Below are 26,852 nucleotides of genomic sequence, written 5' to 3' on the forward strand. Positions count from 1 at the left end.
GATGAATAAGAGTAGATATACGTTAACATCGATGCTCTTTTTTCTTCAGTTTGTTGTATTTTTATTAACAAACGTAAAAATAAAAAAGTTCATTGTGGTAAATGAAATGATTTCATCTAAGTAAAAATTTTTCTAATTTTTTTGCCAAATATATAATAATTGGTCAAGAAATCATGTTTTATTTAGACTTTATCTACTATCCTCTAAATATATCAGACATTTTACGACATCCGCAAGAGAATAAAGACTGTATAAGAAGTTGGTTAGTCAGCACACACATATTTTATTACATCAACAGATGGGAAAGGTCACAATACGACAAAAGATATAAAATGATAAAATAGTAAAGGAATGAATATTCTAAAGTAGAGACTGGTTTTATTTCTGAGATTTGCCAATATCATGGAAGCTCTTTGTCATCATCTGGACAGTATTTCGTCTTGTTATCTGATGAGTTAGTCCAGTGTTTTCCAAACTTTAAATAACAGCATCCCCCTAACTCAGCAACGTTTTTGTTGTACCCTTTCACATTAAAATAATTTTCGCAAGTTATAGCGATGTAATCAACAATTTGTATCTGCTTTAATACTTCTTTAATGAAACAGTGCTTGTAATGAGTGAGTAATTGCGAGAGCAAAAATTATAACAAATTTATATATGTGTTAGGTCGTTATCGTCTCCAATTCTTCTGTTTCTTAAATATTATTTGACGTCTCTCCCGCCAAACCACGGCGCCCTCATCCACCAGTAGAAGTCACTAGGGGATATTCTTCACAATTTGGGAAAACTAAGGTAATTCATTAATTATGAATTACAACAGTTAAGAAGTGTATAAAAGCTAATACTATGTGTTGATTGGTTGCATAAATATATGACTAATGAACTTTTGGCCAACTGGTTTAATTGAAAGTCAAAGGAGAGCTAGTTTAGTGAGATGAAATTGAAACTACCGCTTTATCTCACTCCGATCTTTAAAAGGAAGAAAGGGCTGAGAGTAGTTGTTTGGTTACTGAGGACGAACAAGATGAGGAAGCACTGGATCTAGAGGAGAAAATCAGCTCCATTGGTCCACAGAACTGCCAAATACAGCCTTTTAATCAATATAATAGTTAAGTGGAACACCTAAGAAATAAAAGAAAATCACATTGTTTGCTTTCTGATTTTTTTACGTGGTATTGAAAAGTGCAATACTTGCACTATATCATGAAATTACCACTTTATTACCAGAAATACAACAGACATGTGATTGGAAACCGACACTGAAAGGATGTGATTTTTTCTTTCTTAATTATGAAGTGATCCTCATCATGTAATGTATAGAATAAATCGTGTGATTTCCACTTCACTACCACAAGACTGAAGTGACTTATTCATTACCAGTTTGGAGAATTGTAGATAATAACTAGAAGTCTAAAAATTCAATTGAAATGGTGATGCGGTCTTTGTTTTTGAGTTATTAAGTGGTATTGTAATGTATAGTTATGTTGTATAGTTTATGATTATCACTTGGTAATCTGTATTTAGGATTGTTTGTTAATTAGAAGAGAAAATGGAGTGAAATGGTTTCGCAAAACTTACTTTCCCAGTTATGGAGAAGAGTTTTACTAAAAGGGATATCCATAAGATATAGGACGATATGTGTTTGGTTGACACAGCTAGGACAGCTCTTTCAGTATGCTAAGAAATAATAAAAAAAGTACAGGTCAATACAGGTAAAACACACGTTTATGATAAACACTTTATATTTATTTGCCTGAAACTTTAATAGCTTTAACGTTAATTCAGTTTCTCCTGGATATAACTTAACCTAGGTTTAAACCAATTTGAATTGCGATAGCATTATTTCCAGTACATTCTATACACCGGACTGAATTTCTTTGTGCGTGAAATTCATAATACAGTTTAGCAATAATGTATAATTTACATGTGTTTTTTTAATTTTGAAAATGTGATGTCAACAATAAATTTTAAGTTAAAAAGCCAATAAGTGCAGACTTAGAAACCAAGACTTTCTGGCTAATAATATGTCTTTTTCCTTTATCATTATTTTCATTCAACTTCTGAGGTTCCATACTGGCACACCGGCATTGTATGTCTGCAAATTTCCAACACTACAACCCGGGTTTCGAGACCCGTGCCTAACAGAGCACATATATCCTATTATGTAGCTTCGTGTTTAACTTCAAACAATCAATCGACATTTAATGTTAAATGTATAATTAGCATTATTTTTTCCAGCCACCCCTTTTCAAAAGTGACGCTTTCAGTTTTGCATTCACAAAATTCCATTGACAAATTTGGCGCGTAGGTTATGCTCAGAGGTTGAGTCACGTTCGTGCGATTAACAATACTTAGTTGTTAAAATCTACTTGTGTGCGTGGTCAACTTGAGAGCAATATTAAAAACCGTTTAATAGTTAAACTTGAGGATGGCAGACCGAAGGTTAAAACAAATAAAGATAAAAACGGGTGTAGTTAAAAGGTAAGAATTAATATTTTGAAAAAGACTGTTTTGAAGTTAGTGTACTTAGTTTAAGTAACGTTATTTCATTGTGTTGATCATTTCAGTTTTAGATTAAAAATGTATACTAGTTTAAGCCTAATACTTCCACTAATAATAATGATTTAAAATACTGTTATAGTTAACATTAACATACCAGTAACATGCTAACTTTTTTAACGTTCATACAAGGAAATTCATGAATTATCTACTTAAATTTAAAATGTAATTTGAAGTCCTTGTACAGGAGTAAATATTCGTCCGATTCGTAATATCTTAAAAAGGCACGAAAATAATTTTGATTTATTAAAATTTTGGTAAGAATTTTAGGTCATAGAAAAGAAGGTGAAAAAAATTTAAGATGAAAATGTGAAGAGAGAAACAGTGGGCAGCTTAGGGTTCATTGTTCTACTGAGCCATTTTTGTTCCAAAGTTCCTACATTAACAATTCATACGTCGAAGAAGTCTTGATCTAGATATATATTCTTTGTGATGTATGTGGTTCATAAAACAAGAGAAATATTTTGCATTTTTGCAGTGAAATCATGTATTTCCATATCCATGTTTTAATTTATGAACAAAAAATATATATGTTTCTCATTTAGTACTCATTTTCTGATGAATTTGAAATGTTATTAATGTCTGCAATTCTTTTCACATAAATCAGTCTTTATCATGTTTAGGTTGAACAAGTATATTTAAATCTGTAAAGTTTTAAATTGTATATTATTTTGATGTTCTCATTATGAAATATTTTGTGTAGGTTCTTGCATTACACCATTAACCTTTGTTTGAAACTGTATATTGGTCATTACTTTTGTACATGTATTTGTGGGTTTTCACTTTGCTTATCTCAGAAATGTTTAACAGTAATTATTGCTTTCTTCTTGATATTTTTTCCCTGAAAATTGACTTCTCTTTAATTTTGTAAACTTTTCTAGGTTGTATGTGTAATCTATAATTTCAAGTAACATAGTTTATTAAAAATCTAAACAGTAATTGTTCCTAATGTCAGCACTTTTGACCAATGTGTGTTATTGTTTCTAATAAAAAATAATGTAGTTGTTGTTAATTGACTCAGAATTATGATTGGTCTAGAGACTGCTTGTTTGGTTCTTGCATCTTGGTTTGTTTACATATTTTATGAGTTTAATGTTGGTTTCCTGGTAGTATTTATTTTTTTAAAACATTTCCTCAGACCTGTAAGTATCTCTTTTATTTTCCACAAATATTTTTTACTTCATGATCAAAATGTTTCTTGCTGTGGTTTTAATTGCAGCATAATTTTTCAAGTTAGTCAGATATCTAACTTACCTTTTTAGTTTTACATGTGTTGTATACAAGTGATTTCTTGGCTTTGGAAAAACAGTCATAAATGACTTATAAGAATGAGTTCACGATTGTTTTGTTTTATATTTGTTGTGAAATTTATCTGAATATCGATGATTTCTATGCCATTGGCTAGTTTAGTGTGTTCATGTAAGAAATAATAATAACTGTACCTGCCTTCCTTACGTAAGACAGGTATAACAAAATGTAAACGTTGACAAATCTTTCTTAATGTTTGTACATAATTCTTGTTACCAAAAACCTTTATAGGATAATTTTTTTTTTTAAATTCTTGTATTTGATCCCAGAAATGTTGTTAAATATTTTTTTCATTTACTATCTTTTGTACTTTCTATTTGTTGAAAAGATTACTTTCATATCATCCTCAACAATTAGAGTTTTTACCATGGTACTTTTAATTGTATTTCAAGCTCATTATATTCATTGCTGTGTCTTCTATCTTATGATTTATTTTTAAATTTACCTGTATGTTAACCATTTGATTTGGTTTTTGTCACTACTTCTTGAGATGTAAAACTGTACAACTTAAAACATATAATTTGGCAAGCAAGTATGTTTGATTCCCATCAGTGCAAGTATTTGAAACCATCGAGTATTATACTTGTATTTATTAAATGGAAATTGGTTCTTTATTTGGAATAAAAGTCTTTATTACCTGATAATATGGAGAATACCAAAGTTCCATTGACTGTGATCACCAGGAGAGCTGGAAGAGGTTGACTGATTGAACTGAATGGACAACTCTTCCATCACGTGATATTCCAACCTACATACTCTTGGAATTGTAGTGTTCATGTTTGTCTCTATGTTTATGTGTAAGACTGAGTCTTTCTCTGATAACACATCAGTTCTGCATAAATGAATATATTATGTGGTACTGAACTGTTCTTGAGTCACAGAAGATTGTGTTTCTAAAACCAGAGAAAGAATTATATTACTGAAGTAAAAGTTTAATTAACAAGGGGCGTCAGTTCCGGATACCTCCTTGCTAATCTGGAATCCACAGTGATATTTCTATCAACTGCATTTCATAATATTTTAAATCAACATCATTTAGGTGTGCATCAACAAGAGTTGTGTAAAATAATTTCTTAATGTTGTGATTGAATGGAAATTTGTATAAAAAAATAATAAGGTAATAGAAATTAGGGTTTTCAAATATACAGGGCTGCAAATGTAAACTTTATAAAAGTTGTTTTGGTTTTAATAACAGTTTTTTCATAATTCAGCTATGCTGATTTTGAAAAAAATAATAATTTTTCTCTTTCATGTAAACTATTAGATTAAATTATTATTTCATTTACTGTAATGAAAATTTTTTATGTTTGGATTCTAGAATGATTGGTAAGATTTGTGTCAATGGTTGGTCTACATAAGTATGTAGCTAGACATTATCAACATTTTAAGCATAACAAAATACGATTCAGTTTCAATTAAAATGATTCACATATGTAAAAATACATGACATTTTGTGAAAAATCTGTGCATGATGGAGAACAAATTAATATCGTGTTTGGTTACTGTGTACATGGAACACTGTTGAAAATGTAAAAAAAAAAACTTCATGACAATAAGTCACTGCAGGCCTGTGTTATTACTGTTTTCAGTTATTTCAACTATGTGTGTCTTGCACTAATAATGGATCAACAAGCCTGTTAAATAATTAGAAATTATAATCACACAACTTTACTTGCCAATGCCAGGCATATCTTGTCCAGATATGTTTTTTATTTGATTTTTTTTTTTTTTTGTACAAGTTCCTCTTAGGGGCTAACGTATGTAGTCTCGAAAGTTATTGTGAAATTTAAAGAAAAAACTGTTGCAGATTTGGAAGTAATTTTTCTCATTATTATAGAAGGGGGACACATGAATCACCTGAATGAAATTAGAACATGGTATAATATAGTGTGTGTTGAGTACCCAGTAATGTTGTTATTTGACTTTTACCCAGTCCACACATTATAAAGTATAGTAAGCCAATTCTCCATAATTCTGTTACTTGTACATTTCAAAATTTGTAGCCTAATTATGCACAATAAAACTTATTATGCTATACTGTAGGTTAGACTTCTATTGTTTCGGGTAGTACATCCACTGCATTCAAAAATATAAAAACATAACATTAGCATTTTATAAATGATTCTAGTTACAATTTATTCAGATCTTTGCATCTGCTGTGTGTTATTTTGACTTGTGTATTTTACTGTATTAAATGCAGTTGGTTTTAACAGTATTTTATTTATTGCACTATAGGTAGTGCTAAATAATATAAGGACAAAAATTGGCCCTTACAGGTTGCCCTTGTGCACCAACCCTAGAGAAAGTAAAAATTGAACTCACTTTTTATTTTTTCAAAAAGTCGTGAATTCTTTCATACACTCCAGATTTTACAACTGCTGACAGTAATTCATTCTATAAACCATTCACGTTCTTAGAAAAATAATGGTTTTAACTGAAACGTAGCTAGTATTTCCTGATATCTTTTCTTCAAACTCTTTTAAATTAACTGCATCCATCACATCTAAAAGGTTAACTTCAAGTGACTAATGCTGCTGTTTGAACTACCCGTTAGTCATCCTGGCGAGTTATTATTATGATTTTGCTACATGTCTTTTAAAACCTTTTTATAACTTTCTTTTTTGAAAATGTCCATAATGTCAAATAACTCAGAACCAGGACTGCAAAGGCCAACTTCCAATGACTGATGGTAGTTTTTGTACTTACCTGTTAGTCTTCCTGGTGAGTTTTATAATTATTACAGTTACTCTACAGAAAGTTCTTTACAACTTGAATTGCTGTGGTTTTTCTCTTGATGTTGTAGACCAGATGTAAACATTGGTTTTATGCTATTTATGGGTTTTTTTAAACTTTATTTTGTTTACCTTAATTTCCTTTTATGAATGTTACTAAATTTACTTTTAACTTTTTACCAGATGTTTGGCACAGATAGCCTAGCTGGTTTATGCCATAAAACACTAAACCAACCACATCTAAATGCAACCCATTCCAGAGGCCAGTTATCCTGTTAAAAAGAAAGCTGTTTTAGCTCAAGATCACTTTTCCCTGCCACCCCCTAATCTTACTATTCTCCCAACTAAACATTAAAAAAAATCATGTATCCATTCCTTTAATCTTACACATACCAATGACTCCTCTCTAACTTTTCTTTTTTTCAAGAAAAAAGTTTCCGAGATTTTAACCTATCCTCATGGCCACATTTCTATCCCAAGTATTACCCAAGTATCTGAATCCTTTCCAATAATGCAAAGTTCTTTCTGAGGTAAGAAACTTAAGACACACTGCTCCAGATTTGGCCTAACTAATGATCTACATAATTACATTGTAATGTCTGTAGACATGTAATCAGTATTAAGGTTATTCCCTTTTTTGTGTGTGTGTGTATATATTCAAGAAACGCATCCAGTTGGAAAATGTATTTATAGCACAGTAACCTAGTTAATATTTTATAGTGTGAGTAACACAACAGTCAGGGGAGAAAGTAAATAGCACTTAATAAATAGAATCAACTAATATTCTACTTAGTAACATAACAGATATGTCGGAACCTTTTTCCTTTTGCATATAATTTAATGTTCAACAAAAGGGCAGTTCATGAACTATGGTTGGGTTACTTGACTTCTAGTGATGGTGAATGATTATTGTGACTTATCAAATGTTGCTTACTGGCCAATTGATGGAAGCAGGAGATAAATGACCATGTTGCTTTGTTTGTTTTGGAATTTCGCACAAAGCTACTCGAGGGCTATCTGTGCTAGTCGTCCCTAATTTAGCAGTGTAAGACTAGAGGGAAGGCAGCTAGTCATCACCACCCACCGCCAACTCTTGGGCTACTCTTTTTACCAACGAATAGTGGGATTGACCGTCACATTATACGCCCCCACGGCTGGGAGGGCGAGCATGTTTAGCTCGACGCGGGCTCGAACCCACGACCCTCGGATTACGTGGTGGAAAGGCCTAACGTGCTTGGCCATGCCAGGCCGACTATGTTGCAAATGAGACTAGGCATAGTCAAATTCACAGTTATTAGTATAATGCTAAATTAAAATTTTCATTAGACTCAGGATTGTTACTGCCTGATTTATATTATCCTAAATCATTTGTATACAAAAAGACAGAAATCTTCCAGGTAGTTATAAAACCTAACTTTGTATTAAACATTTCATATTAGAGACATTATTACAATTGTATCAATATATATTTAAATGTACAAGAAAACACCACACCATACCCCCACCCCATGACTATATTTTTAATTACAGTGCATACTTTCTACTTTACACACCTCAATTTTTTTTCCCCTAGTCACAAAAAGGAAAAAGAAATGCTAGAATTGCTTGTTAGGTGCTAAAGTATGCACAGTTTCTTTGCTAATGAGAGAGTGAATGACATTGAAAATTTAAAAATTAAGGAAGCATTCTAAAAAGTATAAAGACTCGTCCAGTTATTTAGGAATAGAAATTGGCATGGCCTTTTCAGGAGTCCATCAGTAAGCTGGGTGTGGTCATGAATTACTTGATAGTGTCCAGTGCTTAAAAGTAAATTACTTGTACATGTATTTGGAGAAACAGATGAGTTGTTTGGACTACATCTGTGAGGCAGTTTTCAGGTTGTGGTTAAATGAAATATATGTTAGAGATGCAATCTACTTGTGCAGTATGATGGTTTTGGAATCTAAAATATTTCATTAAATATAATCTCAACCAAACTTATGATTAGGGAATTACAAAACCTATGAATAAATAGGTTAATGATACATGTATGGCAAAGAATATATTGGTAAAATAAAAGGACTTTGATCACAAGTTAAACAATAGTTTTGAAAATAAAAATAGGTTTAAGAATTAGTTTAACTGCTGTTACTCTAATAATAGAAATACTTAGGAAAACAATGGGTGAGTTTAGAGGTCTTAACGTGAAATGGAGTATGATTCAGTGAGAATAACCAAAAGTCTCTGTGACTATGTCGGAAACTTTATAACAAAGAATTGTTTTAATTGGCACAGATGACCCAGAGTGTAACTTTGATTTTAACAATAAGCATTACTGAGAAATGGTTAGATTTTGAAAATGTTTATAATAGGAATTATACTCCAAGCTGTTAAGTTACTTAATAGTGACTGACTTCTAAATCAGGGTGGAATAGACACTACGTTTTGCATAAGGGCTGAGATGTATTATTAACAATTATTCAAGAGTAAATTGTTTTGGTTTTTTTTTGTTAATAAACTGCTTTTAATTTTGAATAGGTGCATTTCTAAAAAGAAGAAACATATATAGAAACAAGGAAAATCAAACTTAATTATTGTACTGAGGGCACAGAGAAGAATCAAGATTAAATATAAATTTATCAAGTTTGCACAGCTAAATAAGATAATAGGTTTACAGAATTACCAGAAACTAGGAATATGACTTTTAAAGAAAAGTGGGAAATCAGAAAGGGCTAATGAGAAATAGTTTGCTGATGGTAATGGAGCTTAGAGCAAAGCTTTTTTTAACACTAGAACCACCAAAAATCAGTCAGTTTGATTATTTTCAGTTTAAATATCCAAATAGTTACATCTATGAAAAATGCATAGTTATCCATTTATGACTTTTCTTAAATCTAAGTATTAAATTCTGTGATGGTATTTGAAAAGTACAATCACAAAAGTAAAAAAAAAATAAAAAAAAATCACTAAACCTTTCTGTTTAGAGCTGCCAAAGTTTGTGTTTTCATTTCTGACATTACAAGTGTCACTACTTTTTTATGTTGCAAATAGCCTGTAGTTTCAGTATAAGACCTTAACAGCTCTTTGATTACACTATCTTTGTACTTTGGCCCTTGAAGTCTCAAAATAAGTAAAGATGTGTGCTCATCTGTAGATTTAAGTACCTATCAGCTTAGCCCACCTGTAATCCTTTCAATTTTTTAGAGAGGTGGTGCCAATTGTCTAGCAATTTGAGCATATATTGTTACAGAGACACTGAAAGTAAGTTACTTGAAACTCAAAATCTGTTCAACAAGTAATTGAGATGCTCACAACTTTGTGAGAAAGTTACTCAGGAAATGCAAGTGAGCATGCATGCAGTTAGTCCTGTATTTGTGAAATAGCACTACAAGTGAAAGTGAGGAAAACGTTGCTATTGCAACAGCAGCTTTCTAGATATAGAGAAGGTTTTAGCAATACTTAGGAATCCTCTGCAGTGCCAAACACAGCAACTTCAGCTGTATCACCAGTACAGACAAACATTTATGAACTATTTGGGAATTTGTAAATTCCAATCTTGAGGCTGTAGGAAGACAGGCTTCACAAAAAGTTTTGGCAAAAATTTGTGGTCTTGCACAGTATGTGAAATGAGACCTTTCACTGTTCTTACGGTTTTGTCATACAGTTTGTTTTCATTGTTTTTGTTTGGCATCTTGGTTTTGTGTCTGATAGTTTCCTAGTCCTAACAGTTCTTGGCTGACATTGGGTCTAACCTAAAACTTGGATGCATTGATGTTAATGTTAAAGCTAATATTAGTTTTGGGCCTACATTGGTCTGTTTCAGCTATTCCTTTCCAGACACATTTTTTATGTAGTTAATTAACCTAATTAAACACTATGCTGTAAAGTTGCTTAAGATATAGATCTAATATTTACCATTTGTATTTTCAACAAGTTTCATACATTCACCATTGCCATGGTGTCCACAAAGACAAAAATTGTGGTTCCTCTACCCTTAATTAATGCCTATATGATAGTCTCATAGGCTATAAGCCTTATTAGGAGACAGCAGAATGGCCACCACCAGTCAGTAAATATCAGATGTACAGTGTAGAAATGATATCACACTAAACAATTCCATAACCCTTTACATTATTTATATAAGGCTGAAAACCATGAATTTTTGAATGGTATATACTTAAGTAAGGTACCATATAGAAAACTATTTTATGAAAGTAAGTCTAGCAAGGTTTTGTCTGCTGTCAACAAAATGAAGTACTAGTTTCAAATTCTGTAGACCTTAGTGTTGATTAGACCATTGTAATCAGTAACACATAGGAGGCATGTGTGCTCATAATTGTTATGTACTTCAATTGTAATTCCTATTTTTGCCTAAAATTATTTATTTTTATTAATTTATTGTAAAAGCGTTTTAGTGTTTCGGTTTTTTACTTTTAACTATACTGTTTTTGGGTTTGTTTTATCTTTATTTATTTATCAAGATTACTGTTGTAAAATTTAATGCTTAGACTGAATGAAAAACGTTTCTGAAATTAAAACTGTTCTTGAGATTGTATTTTATACTTGAAGCTTTCTGAAGAAGGGGACTCAGTGGTGGAAAATATTTGTTCATGGGTAACTGGTTGGCAGAACTGAAATTACAAGTTGTTGACTTGTTCATTTTGTAGAATGAATAACAGTTACTATTATGTAGTTAATACATAAATAAAAGCAGTTATGAAAAGATCTGTTAACATCATTGGTGAATTTTGTTAAAAACTTGTATTTTGTAGTTCTTTGATTTATTTAACATATCAAGCTAGTTATTGTATTTGCCAATTATTTTCATTTAAATGTTACCATGCATTTGGAAAAGTTTTTTTAAGAAAGACCTAGTACTTAGTAAACATTGTGAAATATGTTTTCCATGTACAGATTTCTTTTTACACCTTTTTACTGATGGTTGGATATTTATATTAAAGTCAGTTTGAATATGCAAATTGGGAATGGCATAACAGTCATGGCTAACATAAAACTGTAGTGTAATGAAAGCCATCAGAACTACATTTTCAAATTGTTTGGATATTTCAGAGAGAATGTGATACCACTGAAAATTGATCACTCTTGTGAATGGTATAAAACAACCTTTTACAATGTAAAATATTCAAACACTTGGATTGTTCGGATGTGTAAGATGGAGGTTTTGAATTTCCAAGATAGCAGTACCTCTTTTACTTTGTACTAGAGAACAGGAGAAAAAGGATGAAGTTGGAGATCTTGGATCATCTAGAAAACAGACTTGCAACAAGTTGTAACCCAGGTATGGTAAGCAAAATACAGCATCTTATAATAGGTAAGAATCCACAAACACAAGAATCAGTAGGAAAATCTGTTCAGATGGTCCAAGTAACAGTATGGAACACAGTTAAGATTTCTGTCTTGAAGTGGTATAAGTTGCATGTACACAAGTTGCTTTCACAACATGTCTGTTTTATTCTCTCATAAATTAAGCAGCTTGAAAATGAAATGAGTGTTTGTGCTACTTTATACAAAAAGATAGTGGTGAAGCTACCTGGATTTCTGTACAATGAATTTTTCAAATGACAGACTGTTATTTTCATACACTAGGTAAATAATGGAATGCTATGAGGGGAGAGTGTTGCACTTTAGACATAACAGCCTTTTGCAAATCAAATTGTGCTGAAGTGTTATTGACAAGATGAGCTGTCATCAGATAGATGATGACATGATGTAATAAAATGAGCTTTTTAAGGCTTTAAAATATTTGATGATGGAATAGGCAAAGATCACAACCAAATTGTGCTTTTGGAACTATTATCATAATTCATGAACATGTGTCTTGACAGTTTTTTTTTATTACAGGTAAGTAGAATATTGTGTTACAACAAGAAGCAAGTATGTTTCTTAATCCTGTGTGCATTTCTATGTATTCAGAAATTTGGAAACAGTTTGATTAAATTAACTGTTCTCACCATTTTTAAATGATTACCCTATTTTTGTGTTGCCTGTAGAATACATGATATAAGTATTAAGATGTGTAGTGACTTTCATTACCCATGACAAACATCTACAGTAATCTTGAAAGTTACTGTTTTTTAATAAAGTGCATCAAATTTTTACCTATTGATTAAAATTCATATTTTGCCTTTAGATTATTCAAGGAGAAAGGAATGTATGAGAAGGAGGCTGAACAAGAGAGAAATAAGTTAGAGAAAATGAAAGCTGAGGGTAAAGATGAATATGATATTAGAAAACAGGTAATGCAGAATTTTTAACTTCTGAATGCCAAGTCTGTATAATGTTTCTGTATCATAATTTGAGATGTTTATGAGCCTGCTAGGTACATGTATTTTGTGGTCAAATATCCTGAAACAGTTTAGGGTTCTCTTTCCTCAACCCATGGTGACGAGAAACTCACTTGAAGTAAAAGTATATTCTCAAGATGGTTGGTATGGGTATTAAAACATTAATTAAAATCAACTGTCTTGATGTGTAATTGTGTTATCTAAGTAGATAAAGTACAAATTCCAGGGTAATGGAGATATACATATATCAGGTGCTTTATGTAATCTAAATGATGACACAACCATATTCATACAGTAAAGGTTGTTGTCTCTTTACCTGCTTTGTGAACAAATATTTGCCAGTATCTGCTCATCATATTCAGTGTTGAAAACTGTTTTGTTCTACTTAGAGCATCCAAAGTAGAATAATGCCTTAGCAGTTGTTTGGTATCATTCTTTGTAACTTTATTAATTTTCTGTTTATCCATATAGAACATTGTGGAACCAGTTTTCTTCCTCAAAATCACAGTAGTTGGTGTCAGTTTAACAGTACGTGGTTCTATTGCTACTTGTTCTTTATACCTGCTATTTCTTTGAAAGCTTCAGGCTTTTTTGCAAATGTGAGTCATTTGGATATCTGGGTCTGCATTTCCATTATCAATATTCTGAGATATTTGTTTGGCTTAAGTTATGAGGTCCACTGGAGAAGTTACCTTCTTATTCCATGAACAACTCAATCTCTGACATTGTTCAGCAGTAAAAACTCCATATAACACTTACCATAAGGTGGTGAACTTCTTTATGTAAGGACTTGACCTCAAATAATTTTTAATGTAGACATAAAACCTGTAAATTATCACAAATTGCAGTTTACTATCCAGATTTGACTTAAATTTTATGGTTCTAATTTTTTTTTTATTTTTCAGATCCATGAGAGTTCTTCCAAATATCAATTCTTTGTGATGTACTCAAGACAATTTCCTAATCTTTACTAAATCAGGTCAAACTATTATAGCTAATAGTTTCTCATAAATAAACCTGTAGACTGTTTTCTTTAAATAATGAACTTCTTATTTTTCTCAATACAAATGGAAAAAAAATCTCGGGTGGTCTTCAGATACAGCTAAATAATTGTTTCTTATGTTTGGTTATCCTTTTGTTTTTCCTTTGATGTGATTAAGCTCAGACTTATCCTTTGATTATTGTCTCTGTGGTGATTTGACAGCTGCTGATTCCTCACAGTTTTGGTTGTAACGGCCATGTTTACCCAACTTATAACATCCCTTTTTCTGACATTCTTTGGGAGGAGTTGTTATTCTCTTGACATTCTGATAATTAGTTATCTAACTAATCCTTTCACTTCTTGTAAACTGTCATCGATGGGAATTGATGTTTCCACACTGTTTGATCTAGTGATCTCATAATGTTTTTATGTGGGACTTTGATAGATTCAAACTGTATCTCTAAATGGAGAACTTCCTTTGTTAACCCCGAAGATGACCTAAGAAGGTCAAAATGTTGTTCTCTGCTTTATTAGAAAAAGTGTTAACAGCCATACCAGTCATCCCAAGGTATATTTTTGTTCCTCTAGAGATGTACATCTACTTTGCTTTAACCTAATTTTGATACCCTCTGTTATTGTTATGTCACCCACAAATTGGTCATATGCTAACAAATCTATCATTTGATGTGGAGCATCTTAGTGAGATAATTTGGTGTTTCCAAATGTTCTACAAGTTGGACTAAAGCCTCTTGTTTCCTTTGTACCCTGTTACAGAACGTTTTGGTTAAGGGAGCTACTGAAAGTTAATAGTTGTGGCTCTCATCCTGAATGCTACTTAGCACCATTAAATTTTGTACATTTAAATAGCTACAAAGATGAATGGCTTGTTCTTCATTGTTCCATCTGTTTATTCAGGATATCATTTCAAATTAAGTTTGGTCGGCCTTCCATGATACCTCTTTATCATAATCTAAGGGGCAATGTTATGGGATTAACCTAATTAGTTCAGGAACTAGACTTGGTAGTGATATAGCTGTATTAGTCCAATAATAAAGTAATTGTTTTCTTTAACACCTGTTAGAACAATTTTTGCCTGTAGCCTAACTTCGAATGCAAAAGTGTTCCACAAATACTACTATGACTACCATAGTTCTAACACACTAATGACATCTAACAAAAATTTTCTTGATTAACCCTTTCACAACTGGTCAGGGTATAAAGCCTATGTCGGCCAAACATGGTCAGGTGGTTATGGCACTTGACTCTGGGGGGTCACGGGCTTGAATCCCCATCACAACAAACATGCTTGCCCTTTCAGCTGTAGTCAATCCCACTACTCATTCAAGAGTTGGCAGTGGGAGGTGATGACTGGTTGCTTTCCATCTAGTCTTAAACTGCTAAATTAGAGATGGCTATTGCAGATAGCCCTTGTATAGCTTTTAGCAAAATTACAAAAACAAAAAGGCATGTCATTAAGTTTGTTGACATACATTCAGAATTGTATTAAACTGCTATTTTATGAATTTGTGTCGGTAAGTTTGGAATCAAATTTTAGATTACAATTTGAACTTTAGTATTATATATAAGTTACTTTCTTAATTTAAATGTCAATACTGGAAGAACAGCTAAATATAGATTTTAGTTAGTCACATGGTACGTTGAATGCAACACTGTTTAAAATTAAATGTTTGTGATGTCAAAATACTAAGTCTATAGGTTTGTACAAATTATGAGCTGAAATTACCAATATTACTAAGCTAGAATACAAAATAAGAACCTCATCTTTTTATTTTGCTGAGATACTGAATCAAACATAGTGGTGCTGTTCACCTCTTTCTATTTTTGGAAAAAGTTCCTTATATATACTTACTTCAATAACCAATCAACAGCTTTGAATGTCCTCTAAGGGGTTTTCTCAACCATTTTGTGCTGTGAAAAGGTTATCTCATTCAAACCAAGATTTCAAGGACGTAGGTTGTCTTTTGTCTACTCAAAGTTTCATATATTTTTAATGCCAAACTTAATAAATTATAATGGAATTCTGTGGTATCAGTATAGTTATTTATGATTTTTTTTTTGGTTATTTAGTTGCTCATTGGTTATTTAACCTAAAAGATTTTGTTAGATATCTTCCATTTCCAAAATTTTAAAAGGCTTAGCTACCAAGTTCAAAGGTTGTAGTGAGAAGAGATAATTGTTTGCCTTACTTCCAGATTTATTGTTCTGTGTTGTAAGAAAATTATTGAACTTAATTTAAATGTGATTGTACATAACAAAATACTAGTCCACTAAAACACAGAGAATACTAAAGGTCAGTTTTATGTTATTGGATAAGTGGCATGAGTACTCATGCACTACATCAATGCAAGTTATGAAAAGTTAGCTAGACATGACTGGAAGGTCAATGTAATAAAAAAATAATAAATATATACGTAAATATATAGCATTATGAGACTTAAGCTACTTAGGCTAAACATTTATATTTTCGTGTTATAACCTAGTCATTCTAATGTGAAAAAAGCATAATTTATATTTGTTTCCTAATTTTTATGTGATGGTTATGAGTTTAGTTAAGTAACAAATCCCACAATGTTAGAGTATAGAAACTAACAAAATATGAAGTGTTACTGAAAGTAAACCTTTTAAATGTATTTACGAGGTTTTAGAGATTACAGAAATGATATGAGATTTTTGAACAAAGAATTTTTTTTTATCATAATGTGAAATCCCCTTGCACAACTTAATGAGTCTTAATATTTTCACAGACAAATCTTTAGTAAAAATATTTCATCAAAAAATTTGATTTTTTGTGTACAAGAATATTTTATCTTTACTAAACAGTTACCACATTTTATAAAGATACACATGTTGTATCAAAAGTCATAGTGCAAATACTTAGTGTGCAAGTACGTAGATGAACTTGTATATTATACTGAGGCTATTGTGAAAGGGTTAATTATATGTATACCTCTCTATAGGTATCATGTCCATCTGGGGCATTGGTGAGCATGGTTTTTCATTGATCCCTTATCAGTTGCTCTTGTCATTTCTGTAGTGCTAATTCTTAGTTCCTTGACAGTTTTTGATAGCAGCATCTGTCTTTATCATCCTTTACTTTTCTTTCTGTGAACTTTTCCTGCTAGGCCTGACATGGCCAGGTGGTAAGGGTGCTCAAATGCCAATCTGCAGCTCCCAGGTTTGAATCTTCTGTCCCACCAAACATGCTCACCATTTTATCCTTGGAGACTTTATCAATCTCACAATTCATTGGTAAAAGAGTAGTCCAAGAGTTGGTGGTGGATAGTGATGACTAATTGCCTTCCTATTAGTCTTACTCTACAAAATTAGGGATGGCCAAAATGGATGTTTCTCATGTAGCTTTGCACAAAATTCACAAAAACAATTTTACTAATTAAAATAATGTTTTCAATCTCCCCTTTTTTCTCGTGCTATGTCCTATAAAATTCTGTTGTCACTTTGTTAACCAAGTTTCTTCATTGTTGATGATATTGTCCCACATTTGGGACCATAAAGAAGAATTGGGTGTGCCTAGCACTGTAGAACTCTCAATTGTGTTTCAGTTGTCAATTCGTTCTTCTAAGTGTGTATCTCCCTCTCAAATAACAGTAATTACAGAATTCCTTCTATAATTCTTGAAGTAACTGAATATGCAAAACAAATCTCCCCTAAAACACTGAACTCTTAAAATTCATTAATTACTCATTTTTAAATAAGGTACCCTCATCTGGATATTGAATATAGCTTTTGAGTTATTGCATGATCATCAGCTTACAACAAAATGAAAATGAAAGTAATTGGAACATTAGTTTCAGTATGGTACTTCCCTCCACTAACAAGATTAGTCATTTCTGGCCTGTACTACACTCTGTATGCAAACTTCTTCCTTATGCATGCCACAAGCCTTCTGCTCCTCCCTCTTCATTGGAATCTAATGATTCCAATAGTACAAATCATCATGTGTCACTTCTCCATCAGTAGGAGTGCAGCATACTCACTTGATATGTGGACACCCTCTACATGCCTCTGTTGAACTACAAGTTCTTATTTTGTAGCACTTATGCAGGGAAATGTTTTATTGTTTCAAGTTTTATATTCAGCTTTAGTATACTTGTACAGTAGTTTTCATTTCAATTATGTACAAGTTTACTCAGACTGTTTCTTCATGTTGACTTGATCCCAGTTTATTACTTTATTTATAATTTTGATTTTTGGTTGACTCTTCATGATTATGAATTCTGAAGTTCATGTTACCACTTTGTGGATCACACCTGCAACTAGTGTTGTGTCATAGACCTCAGGTGCAGGCAACCTGGTGAGAGTCTTGTCAACATGTATGTGCAGGGAGATTGAACATTACATGGTTCAGTCTCTATATATGGACCTCGTTACACTTCCTCCCAAATATCCTGAGCTTATTCAGGCTGATGAAGACTTGGATCACATGTTTCCTTTTCCCAATTTTGCCTTGTGTTCCCACATCCCTTCTGAGGAGTCAATTTGGCCTTCTGTGGTATTTTTTGGATATTGTTTCTCAGGTACATGATGTTTTATCCCTTGCTCCTATTCCCCATGAACTACATCCTTTTTACTAAATGACCAGTTTTCTTATCGTTATTTGGTTTTTGCTTCTGCTCTCCAGAAATTTGGGTAAATGCTGACCAATTTGCCTCTCAATTAAGTGACAGGATTAGCATAGCTTTCCCCCATAGGCCTTGGTTCAGTTTGGTCTTGCATGTTATTGTGCAGAATGTCCTTCTCTAGACCAACAATTGTTAGGTTCTGTTTTCCATGTTTTGGAGGAGCAATCCCCAATCTTCTGTAAATCTGACCCATGCACAATTTCTCAGATTCATCTCATCCTTACAACTCTTATATGGTATCTCTCCACCATCCATCATCTCTCTGAGGTTTTCTGTCAAAATCATGAAGGGTTTTCTGGTAACATCATCTCTTTTCTTTCCTCCACATCGGCTCATTTGTCATCTTCAGCTCTGGCTTTGTATGCATGGTTTCTCTGTTGCTGGCACCTTCTAAGTTGTGATGCGACCTTAACTCTCATCTTATCTTTGTAATTTGTGTGTAGCTCCATTTTTGCAGCATTACATTTTTAACAGATTTCTGAATCCTGTCTTGTTGCCAATTTATTTCAGTTGGAGTCCATTATGGTATCTGCTACAGGCTCCCATTTTTTCCATTCCCAACTCTTACCTGTTCCTTCTTGGGGTGCCTTATCATTTTCTTTGACAACATACATCATGTTGGTGACTGTCCATTGGGTTCTGGTTTGGTGGGTGCATGTATTGCTGATTTTCTTTACTTACGCCATCCTTTCTTCAAGGATCATTGAGTTCTTTGAGTTTTATTGGGAGGATTCATGATCTCGTTTCTTTTCCCACTTCCCATGTCTTTTATACCCATTTACTTCCCACTGCCTCAAGATCCAAGGACTGGCTAGCATCTGTGAGAGGTAGTTTAAGACCTTTTATCTTATTTCAACAAGTCATCAAACCTCTTCTGTATACTAGACCAGTTTTTATTCTAGACTCTGTTGTTCTCTATAAAGCTAGGGAATGGAAGCCTGTCATTGATATGTCCTGCCTCAAGTAATTCATTCAGCTGCCCTGTTTTACCATGTAATAATTTCTCACTTTGTTGTGGGAGTTTCTGGATTGGGATATTAATATAGTCCTCCATTCTCTCACTTTATCTCTGTTTGAACCTATTTCCTTGTGCTCCATGTTTCACCTTTCCTTTAAACCATCTATCCTTCTCTTAGCTTGTGGGCATAGATCTGATTTGTTTTTGTTTTACGATTGCTTTACCCCTACACTTACCTTCTTTATCCATGTTATTTCTTTTTCCCAAAAACCTCAGTGACTTGGAAGGGTAACTTCTTCATTTTGCTGTTTCACTTTCTTTTATTTCTTGTGTTTAACCCCGTCCTGGTCTAGATAAACTTCTACATCTACTCTGTACTTTTCATTGCTGTGTATTTACCACAAGACTTTATTTTCTTTTATCCCTTGGCAGTCTTCCATCGTTCATGATCTAGCCTTTTCTGTCCTCACCAATTAAGTTTGATTCAGTTGACCTATTCCTTCTTGTCTTCTCATAAGATTTGACATCTTTCACTTCCTCTTCTTCAGCCGTTGGAGAAAATTCTACAGTCTGGCATATAGACTACACTTAAAATGTTCATCTTTTAATTTATATCATTATCACAATTTCCTTGTTGTAGGATTTCCATTTTCCACCTGTAGATGTTGTTCATGCTTTGGTACGACCTTTGCTTGGTAAGTCTGTATTTATGCAGTCTTTTCATTTCAGGGACCCTTGCTTTATTTATTATTTATATAGATCCTGCTCTTTGGCAAGTGTTGCCTGACCAGGTATTCTACAATTAGAAATTTAAACTGTATAGCTGTGTCTACTTGCAATGCTCACCATTGAGATGGGGTGTTCTGCAAGATCACTTGAAAGTGGATAACCTTGTGAAGTAATTGCTTCATAAATTTGCCTCTTCTGGAATGCATGAGTAAAGCAGAATGGGATAGGATAGCTGCCATCCCTGCCATGCCTTGTATTGAATAAATTCATATGGTCTTTTCAAGATAGGGTTTCTTAGTCGCTCAATGCACTGTCTCAGGTGATGACATTCCTCTGGATTATCCAACATGTTCTCATCCTCCTTTCTCCAAGTTGATTATGGGAGTCCTTATCACTTTCCAGTTCCAGTTTGCCAGGTGGTTCACCATGGAATACCCTTGTAAATGGGTTCCACACAAAGATGGCTCTAACCGTTAAGTGCAGAGTGAGTTGGGTGTTGTGGGAGTGTAATGCCATGATATCCTTCATTTTCAATCGCTAAGGAATGAAACATCAAATTGTAGTTCATTCCTTCAGTTTAGAGCTCTCTTTCACCATAAGTCCTCACACATGCTTATGATTGTCTATATTCCTCTCAGTTACATTTCTTCTGTGTTGTGTGTCACTGTAGAGGTAAAGGAAATTGTTCTGGTTCCATTTTTTTTGCTATCTCTCGTGTGTATCATTGTATCTTATTCTGAGGGTGTTATTGCTTTACGGATAGTTTTGCTGTTGGAGAACTTGAGTTATATTTAATTAACATCTTTCAATAGAAAAGTCAGATCCAAGGAATTAATAGATTGAAGATACGACATGTATTACGTTTTACAGTTGGAGCAGCTCTATATTTTTTCCAGATTCTTAAACTTGAGGTGAAGATAGTATGATTCTTATTCTTGCCCCTTGTGAATGTCAGTTTCCAGCTACATGGGTTTTGGATGTAGTTGACTACTACTACTTTGCAGATGGTCGAAGAGTATACCTGGTGAGAAGTGATCAGTTCCCCTCATTGGGTCTTTAGATCTGACCTTCTCATTTCCTGCAGTATCCTTCGGACGCTGCTTCGAGTGGTACTTCTGTTATTCCCTCCACCTAATTGATGTAGGATTCAAGCTAATCTTGTGAGTGAAGTATCATATTGGAAGTTTTAATTTTCCTAAACAATAACTATATTTCTGATAGCTATTTCCTTCTCCCCACTTTTATCCAGTGGTTACTTCTTCTGCCAAACTTTGAAGTGATAGTCTGGTAGAGGCTTATAGAAGGTGTTGTGTGTTACACTGCTATTGGTGCAGAAATGATGCTTTGTGTGGGAGAGATGTTGAAATCATTTGATTCCATTAGGGGAGGCTGAAGGCTTGTGGCACGTGTAAAGATAAAAGTTTGCTTATAGAGAGAATCAGTGGATGAGAATAGCTACTCTTGTGTGAAGAGGGAAATATCTATTGACAGTACATTCTGAGTACAGGAAAAATTATAACATTTTGTTTGTAACATTAACCAATTTAAATGCAGTATTTTTTTTCATTATTTTACACAACACTATCCAGTGTATCAGTGCTTGTTGTTAATAAGTTGTGTTGAATTCATCACCCACCTCTATTTAATAGTTGCAACTTCTTTATTAAAAAGTAAAATTATGAGGCTGTAGACATAATCATAACATTAAAATTTTACTTGTTTTTTATCATTTCACACTTTATTATTCATGGACACGTGTAACAAAATGTAAATGATTTGAGACCCAGGTACATCAGTTTAACTCATTTGTTGTGCACTTTGTTTTACTGCTTCGTGAACAAAGACTACTGTGTGAAATAGTTTTAAATTTCAGAAGCAGTTATATAAATTCTGAAGTTTCTAAAGCTACAATATCCACTATTTGTATAAATTTGTTTTTACAAGTTTCTGGAGCTACAGTATCTAAAGAGATCCAGTGTGATATATCTGTTGTTGTTTTGAATTATTTTTCTTCAGTATATTTACAAGTACAACAAGAATGATTTACAATGCTTGCTTTTTATGTCTATTTTAGTTCATATGAGGACTAAATGTTTTAAATAATGTTACGTAAGGTTCGTAACTGAAAAGTTGATGAAGGTTGCAGTGACTTGTTTCTTGATAGTCTGCATAGATCATAAGGATTGTTTATGTCATTCCATACTATTTGGTAAATGTGTTCTTATGAGAGTAACATTGTTGACAAAATTCTTGTTATAAAATGTGCTCTCATCATTGCATTACAATTTATTTGCTTTCTCTTCAGGTAAAGCTTGATCTCAGTCAGTGATTTAGGTACTATTTATATTTTTCAGACTTTCCAGAAAGATTTAACACATTAGAATTATAAGAAACAACTTTATTTCAGACAAGTAAGTTACAGATAAAGATTTTCATAGATGGACTGTATTTTTACTGAAAAAATTTCCATACTGTTTTAGATATGCCTCAGCCAAGCACTCTTCTTTCTGAAATATTTAAACTAATCTTTTGAGAAACAGATAATTTTTGATGTACAAAACAACTAGAAAATGCTACAACTTTGAATTTCAGCTACACACATTAGGCCTAGAATTTAGGTCTAAGTAAAAACGTCGAAAGAAGGTGGTCATTACATTAGGTTTTTCCAAAGGATGACAGATGTCAAAAAGTAACTTTTAAGTATCATGTGGAATGAACATAAATATTTCATACTAAACTTGGTCATGTTAATAAAAAGAATTACAGTAATTTCCATCCTACAATAAAGTGTTTTTAATTAACAGAAGAATCATTATAAATGTACATTGTGAATACAGTAAAGTACTGCAGAGGTTTAGTATTTATATTAGTTGTTTAAGAGTACACATAAAAATACATAAGTTTATCCATAGTATATCTTTGTAAATTTATCTTTTACTTTGCAAAGTAATACAGCATTTGTTTTTCTTTGTTTCTTTTATAAAGGTAGTCACAATTTATATTATTTAAAATTATATGCTTATATATACACATCTCCATATTGCAGAAAAACTAAGGTATGTTGCATTTAGTGCAATGACTTAACACATTTACTACTGAGGATGCACCTGTGTGTCATAAATACAAATATAAAGATTGCATGTTTTGATTTGGAGCTTTCAGAAAAATTGAAGATCTTGAATTCGACAAGTATGTAGAAAATATATAATAGTATGGAGCAGGTTTTTTTTTAATTTCATCAAAGTATCAAATGAAATTTGATGAACAGGTTGCTCTCTGTGCTACATGAAGTAACATTATAAAGTAATTGTAAAAAACTTGTACAATATTTTACTCAAATCATAACACTGTCTAAATTTCAGGAGGAAGTGTTACAAGAATCATTGATGATGGCACCGGACTGTCAAAAGAGACTCAACATAGCTTACACAGAACTGAAATCTATATTGGTAAGTTTTTCCTTGAATCAAATGTATATAGTCCAGTCATACATATCAGTTATAGTGTTTTTATAGCAGATTAAATTCCCTCATTTTGTTTTGTCTTTTTGAAACAATTTGACCACTGTCTACTGGTATAGGTTAAACTAAATCCATTTGATGACTGGAGTAGTTAAAGATAACATGAGGCAAAACTAACTTCAACTTTAGGTGTGAAAGTGTTGTATATAATAGTACAAATCAAAGTGTGTTTACATATCAGTGTACTGTGTGTAGTATATGAAATTTTCAAGTGTATCGTTACTTGATAGTTTGTAATCTGTTTGTTTTAATCCAAGTTGTAGAACAGTGATGCAGAATCATGAAAGTATTAAACATATATAACAACTATCAGATCCCACATCAATTTTCTCAACTTACCTACTTAAGTTAACATATCTATCGTTAAAGAAGACATTTTGCAAAATCAATGTTAAAATTTTTTTCAAATTATAAAACTGTCAAGTTAAAAAACTATTTTTTTCAGGAGGCAGAAACTGACCTATCAGAACATGAAGATTATCAAACAGCTAAACTTGCTGTCGAAGATGCAGAAAAAGCTCTGAATTAAATTGAAATAGTATCGTTGATGAAATTTATGGAAAACTGCACAACTAAACATGTTTTTTTACATCAGGAGTCAAACTAAAAATTATAAAAATTAAACTTGAAAAAATAATTTCAATAAAGATAATCATAAAGATTTTTTTTTATTATTTCAAAATACTCTTTTCACTTTGATCCTTCTAGAAGTAGAAAGTTTTTGTGGGCTAGATGGCTGGATTTAGTTTTCAAAATTCAATTAAGCTACAAAAAAGTCAGTCTAATCAAATACTTCATATTTAAGTAGTTCATATTTCATAAATATGGTAGATCCTTGAAACAGTGAAACTGCACTGGAAAGGGCAGACCTTTCCAGTCATATTCTGTTTTGTAATAGTACATTACCAAAATAAACTTTCAGTAACAGGCACCTCCAAATTACGAGAAGTGTTTTTAGTCTCATTCTCTTCATGGGCTTTCTATGCCTGTATTATATACCACTAAACTTCACACATCTCAGAAGGATGACCAGCTTTCAAAATCTTGCATATACTGTGATAAATGTTTTCATAGGTTCAAAGAGGAATCTTGTTACTCTGTGGAGTTCCACAGGTAACTACTTAGTTGTTGATAGTAAAATAAACACAGATAGTCAATATGAAATGTTTAGCATTCAAATTTTGAAAAGAAGTACTTTGAAACTTTGTGACCAGTAATAAAGAAAAAAAGACACAGCTAATCCACCCCTTGAGACCTCCTGTTGATAGTGCTTTATGCCACGGAAACATGCAACTCATGAACGCCCATGTTCTATATACACCAAACAAAATGCAGGGCCTCAAAATTCAGAAATTAAGTACAGTCAATATGGAATCCAACTGTGCCTGGCTCATTTTTAATGTTAAAGGCACTTGGACACAGATGGAATGGTGCCCTTAATGTGGAGGTCCTACTGTACGAGTTTATGTAATCAAACTTTGAGTAGGTGAAAAGAAAAAAAAATAATAAAATTATTTTTCAGGTATTTATCTTTGTCCAGAAGGCATTCAACATTTTTATTTCAAAACAATAAACTTTTTATTTTGCAAGTTTGAGTAAAATACATATGTATGGGTGGAAGAACTCATTCCTACTGAACCTGTATCAAAAAGCCTAATAGAATTTTAAAAAAGTGTACTTACTTTAACTAGTCCTTTTCTTTTGTATTCAAGTGCCTGCTACTGGTGATAATTGATGGTATGTTAGCAAAAATGTGGAAGGGACAGGGGGGAATTTTTTTAATATATGGAAATTATCAATAGTGACAATATCTGGTATTTGAACACATCCAAAAGTGTCATATGTTAATTTTTATGAAGTAGTTTTCTGGTTCTTTAATATAAAATTGAAGCTAAGAATTATCTTTTGATAGCACCATTAAGAACTTCCAAGTAAAATAATTGTGACTCCTCATGTAATTAATTGTGTCTAGTTACATTTTACTAATCTGATGATTGATTCTATATATTCCATACTTAATTCATGGCTGCTGCTAGCAAACATTAACTTCTTGTATTAAATATTAACTTTAGGAAATACATTCCTTTAAAAGTTGTATATCTACTTGTGTCTTGGGCATAAACAGTAGTATTTTCACCTTTTAAACAGGTGAGGCTAATACATAGGTATTATGTTTAAGCTAGAATATAATACGTACCAAGGTTTTATTGGTTGATGTGACATATATTTAAAAGTGTTACCGATCTAAAAAGCAAATCACACTGAAAAAGTAGTAAATATATAATAATGTTGATAAGATGTATACCTATAAACCAAATGTTGTAGTTTAACAGCAAATACAAAGGACGTTTGCATTAATAGAACAAAAATTTAGTTTACTGCAAATTAAATTGTTCCTTCGTAGTAGTATTTTCTGTAGAGACAATTAAATCCCATGCGTTAGCTTATGAACACCTAATTTTTCTATAATTACTTTGTTTACAATAAGAAATTTGAGTTTAGTTTTTCTTTCTTCTTTCATTTGTCAAATTTATTTAATTTTCCAGAAACTTATTGGTTTTGCAAATTTTTAGAAAACATAAGCTTACAATGTTTAGAACTCCTTTCACAATAATTGTGTTAGATGAAGTCATTTTAATGTTATATATACAGGTATACAGTATGTATATCTGTATAGTTTAATGCTAAAAGATTTGTCAGGGTAAGAGTGCTATAGTAAGAGTTTAATAGATTAATTTTTTTTTAATTTACATAATTATGTGCTTGCTTTTACAGAGCTTGTAACTGTTTTTATTTTTGGATTGTAATAAAATAATCATTTGTGTTTTTTTAATTTATTTGTAACTTTAATCACATTATTTCACTCACAACATTACTTGTTTGTAAAACATTTATGATATGAAAGTAGCTCAGAAGCTTTTTCTTTATTATTCTGCCTCATCACAGCTACCTTATGTAAAAATAATACTTTGATATATATACAATAAGTTATCAAGACTTTAACTTTAACTTTTAACCAAATTTATGTATTCTCTAAATTGTGCAGCATTCTAGACAGAGATGGTGTATATTTGAAGATTGGTCCTTACAAAGCATTGTCATATCAGACTTGTATTAT

At 32.2% G+C, this 26,852-nt stretch overlaps 1 protein-coding gene across 1 annotated transcript; it reads left to right on the forward strand.

The window, feature by feature from the left end:
• Window positions 1-2,110: 2,110 nt before the first annotated feature.
• On the forward strand, window positions 2,111-26,567 carry LOC143249674 (tubulin-specific chaperone A-like). Its single transcript, XM_076499959.1, has 4 exons — window positions 2,111-2,481; window positions 12,730-12,835; window positions 23,576-23,662; window positions 24,180-26,567. Exons 1-4 carry the CDS (start codon window positions 2,429-2,431, stop codon window positions 24,261-24,263), a joined length of 330 nt encoding a protein of 109 aa, XP_076356074.1. The 5' UTR covers window positions 2,111-2,428; the 3' UTR covers window positions 24,264-26,567.
• The last annotated feature ends 285 nt before the right edge of the window (window positions 26,568-26,852 follow it).

Source organism: Tachypleus tridentatus, chromosome 4, assembly GCF_004210375.1.
Source record: "Tachypleus tridentatus isolate NWPU-2018 chromosome 4, ASM421037v1, whole genome shotgun sequence".
Lineage (NCBI taxonomy): Eukaryota > Metazoa > Arthropoda > Merostomata > Xiphosura > Limulidae > Tachypleus > Tachypleus tridentatus.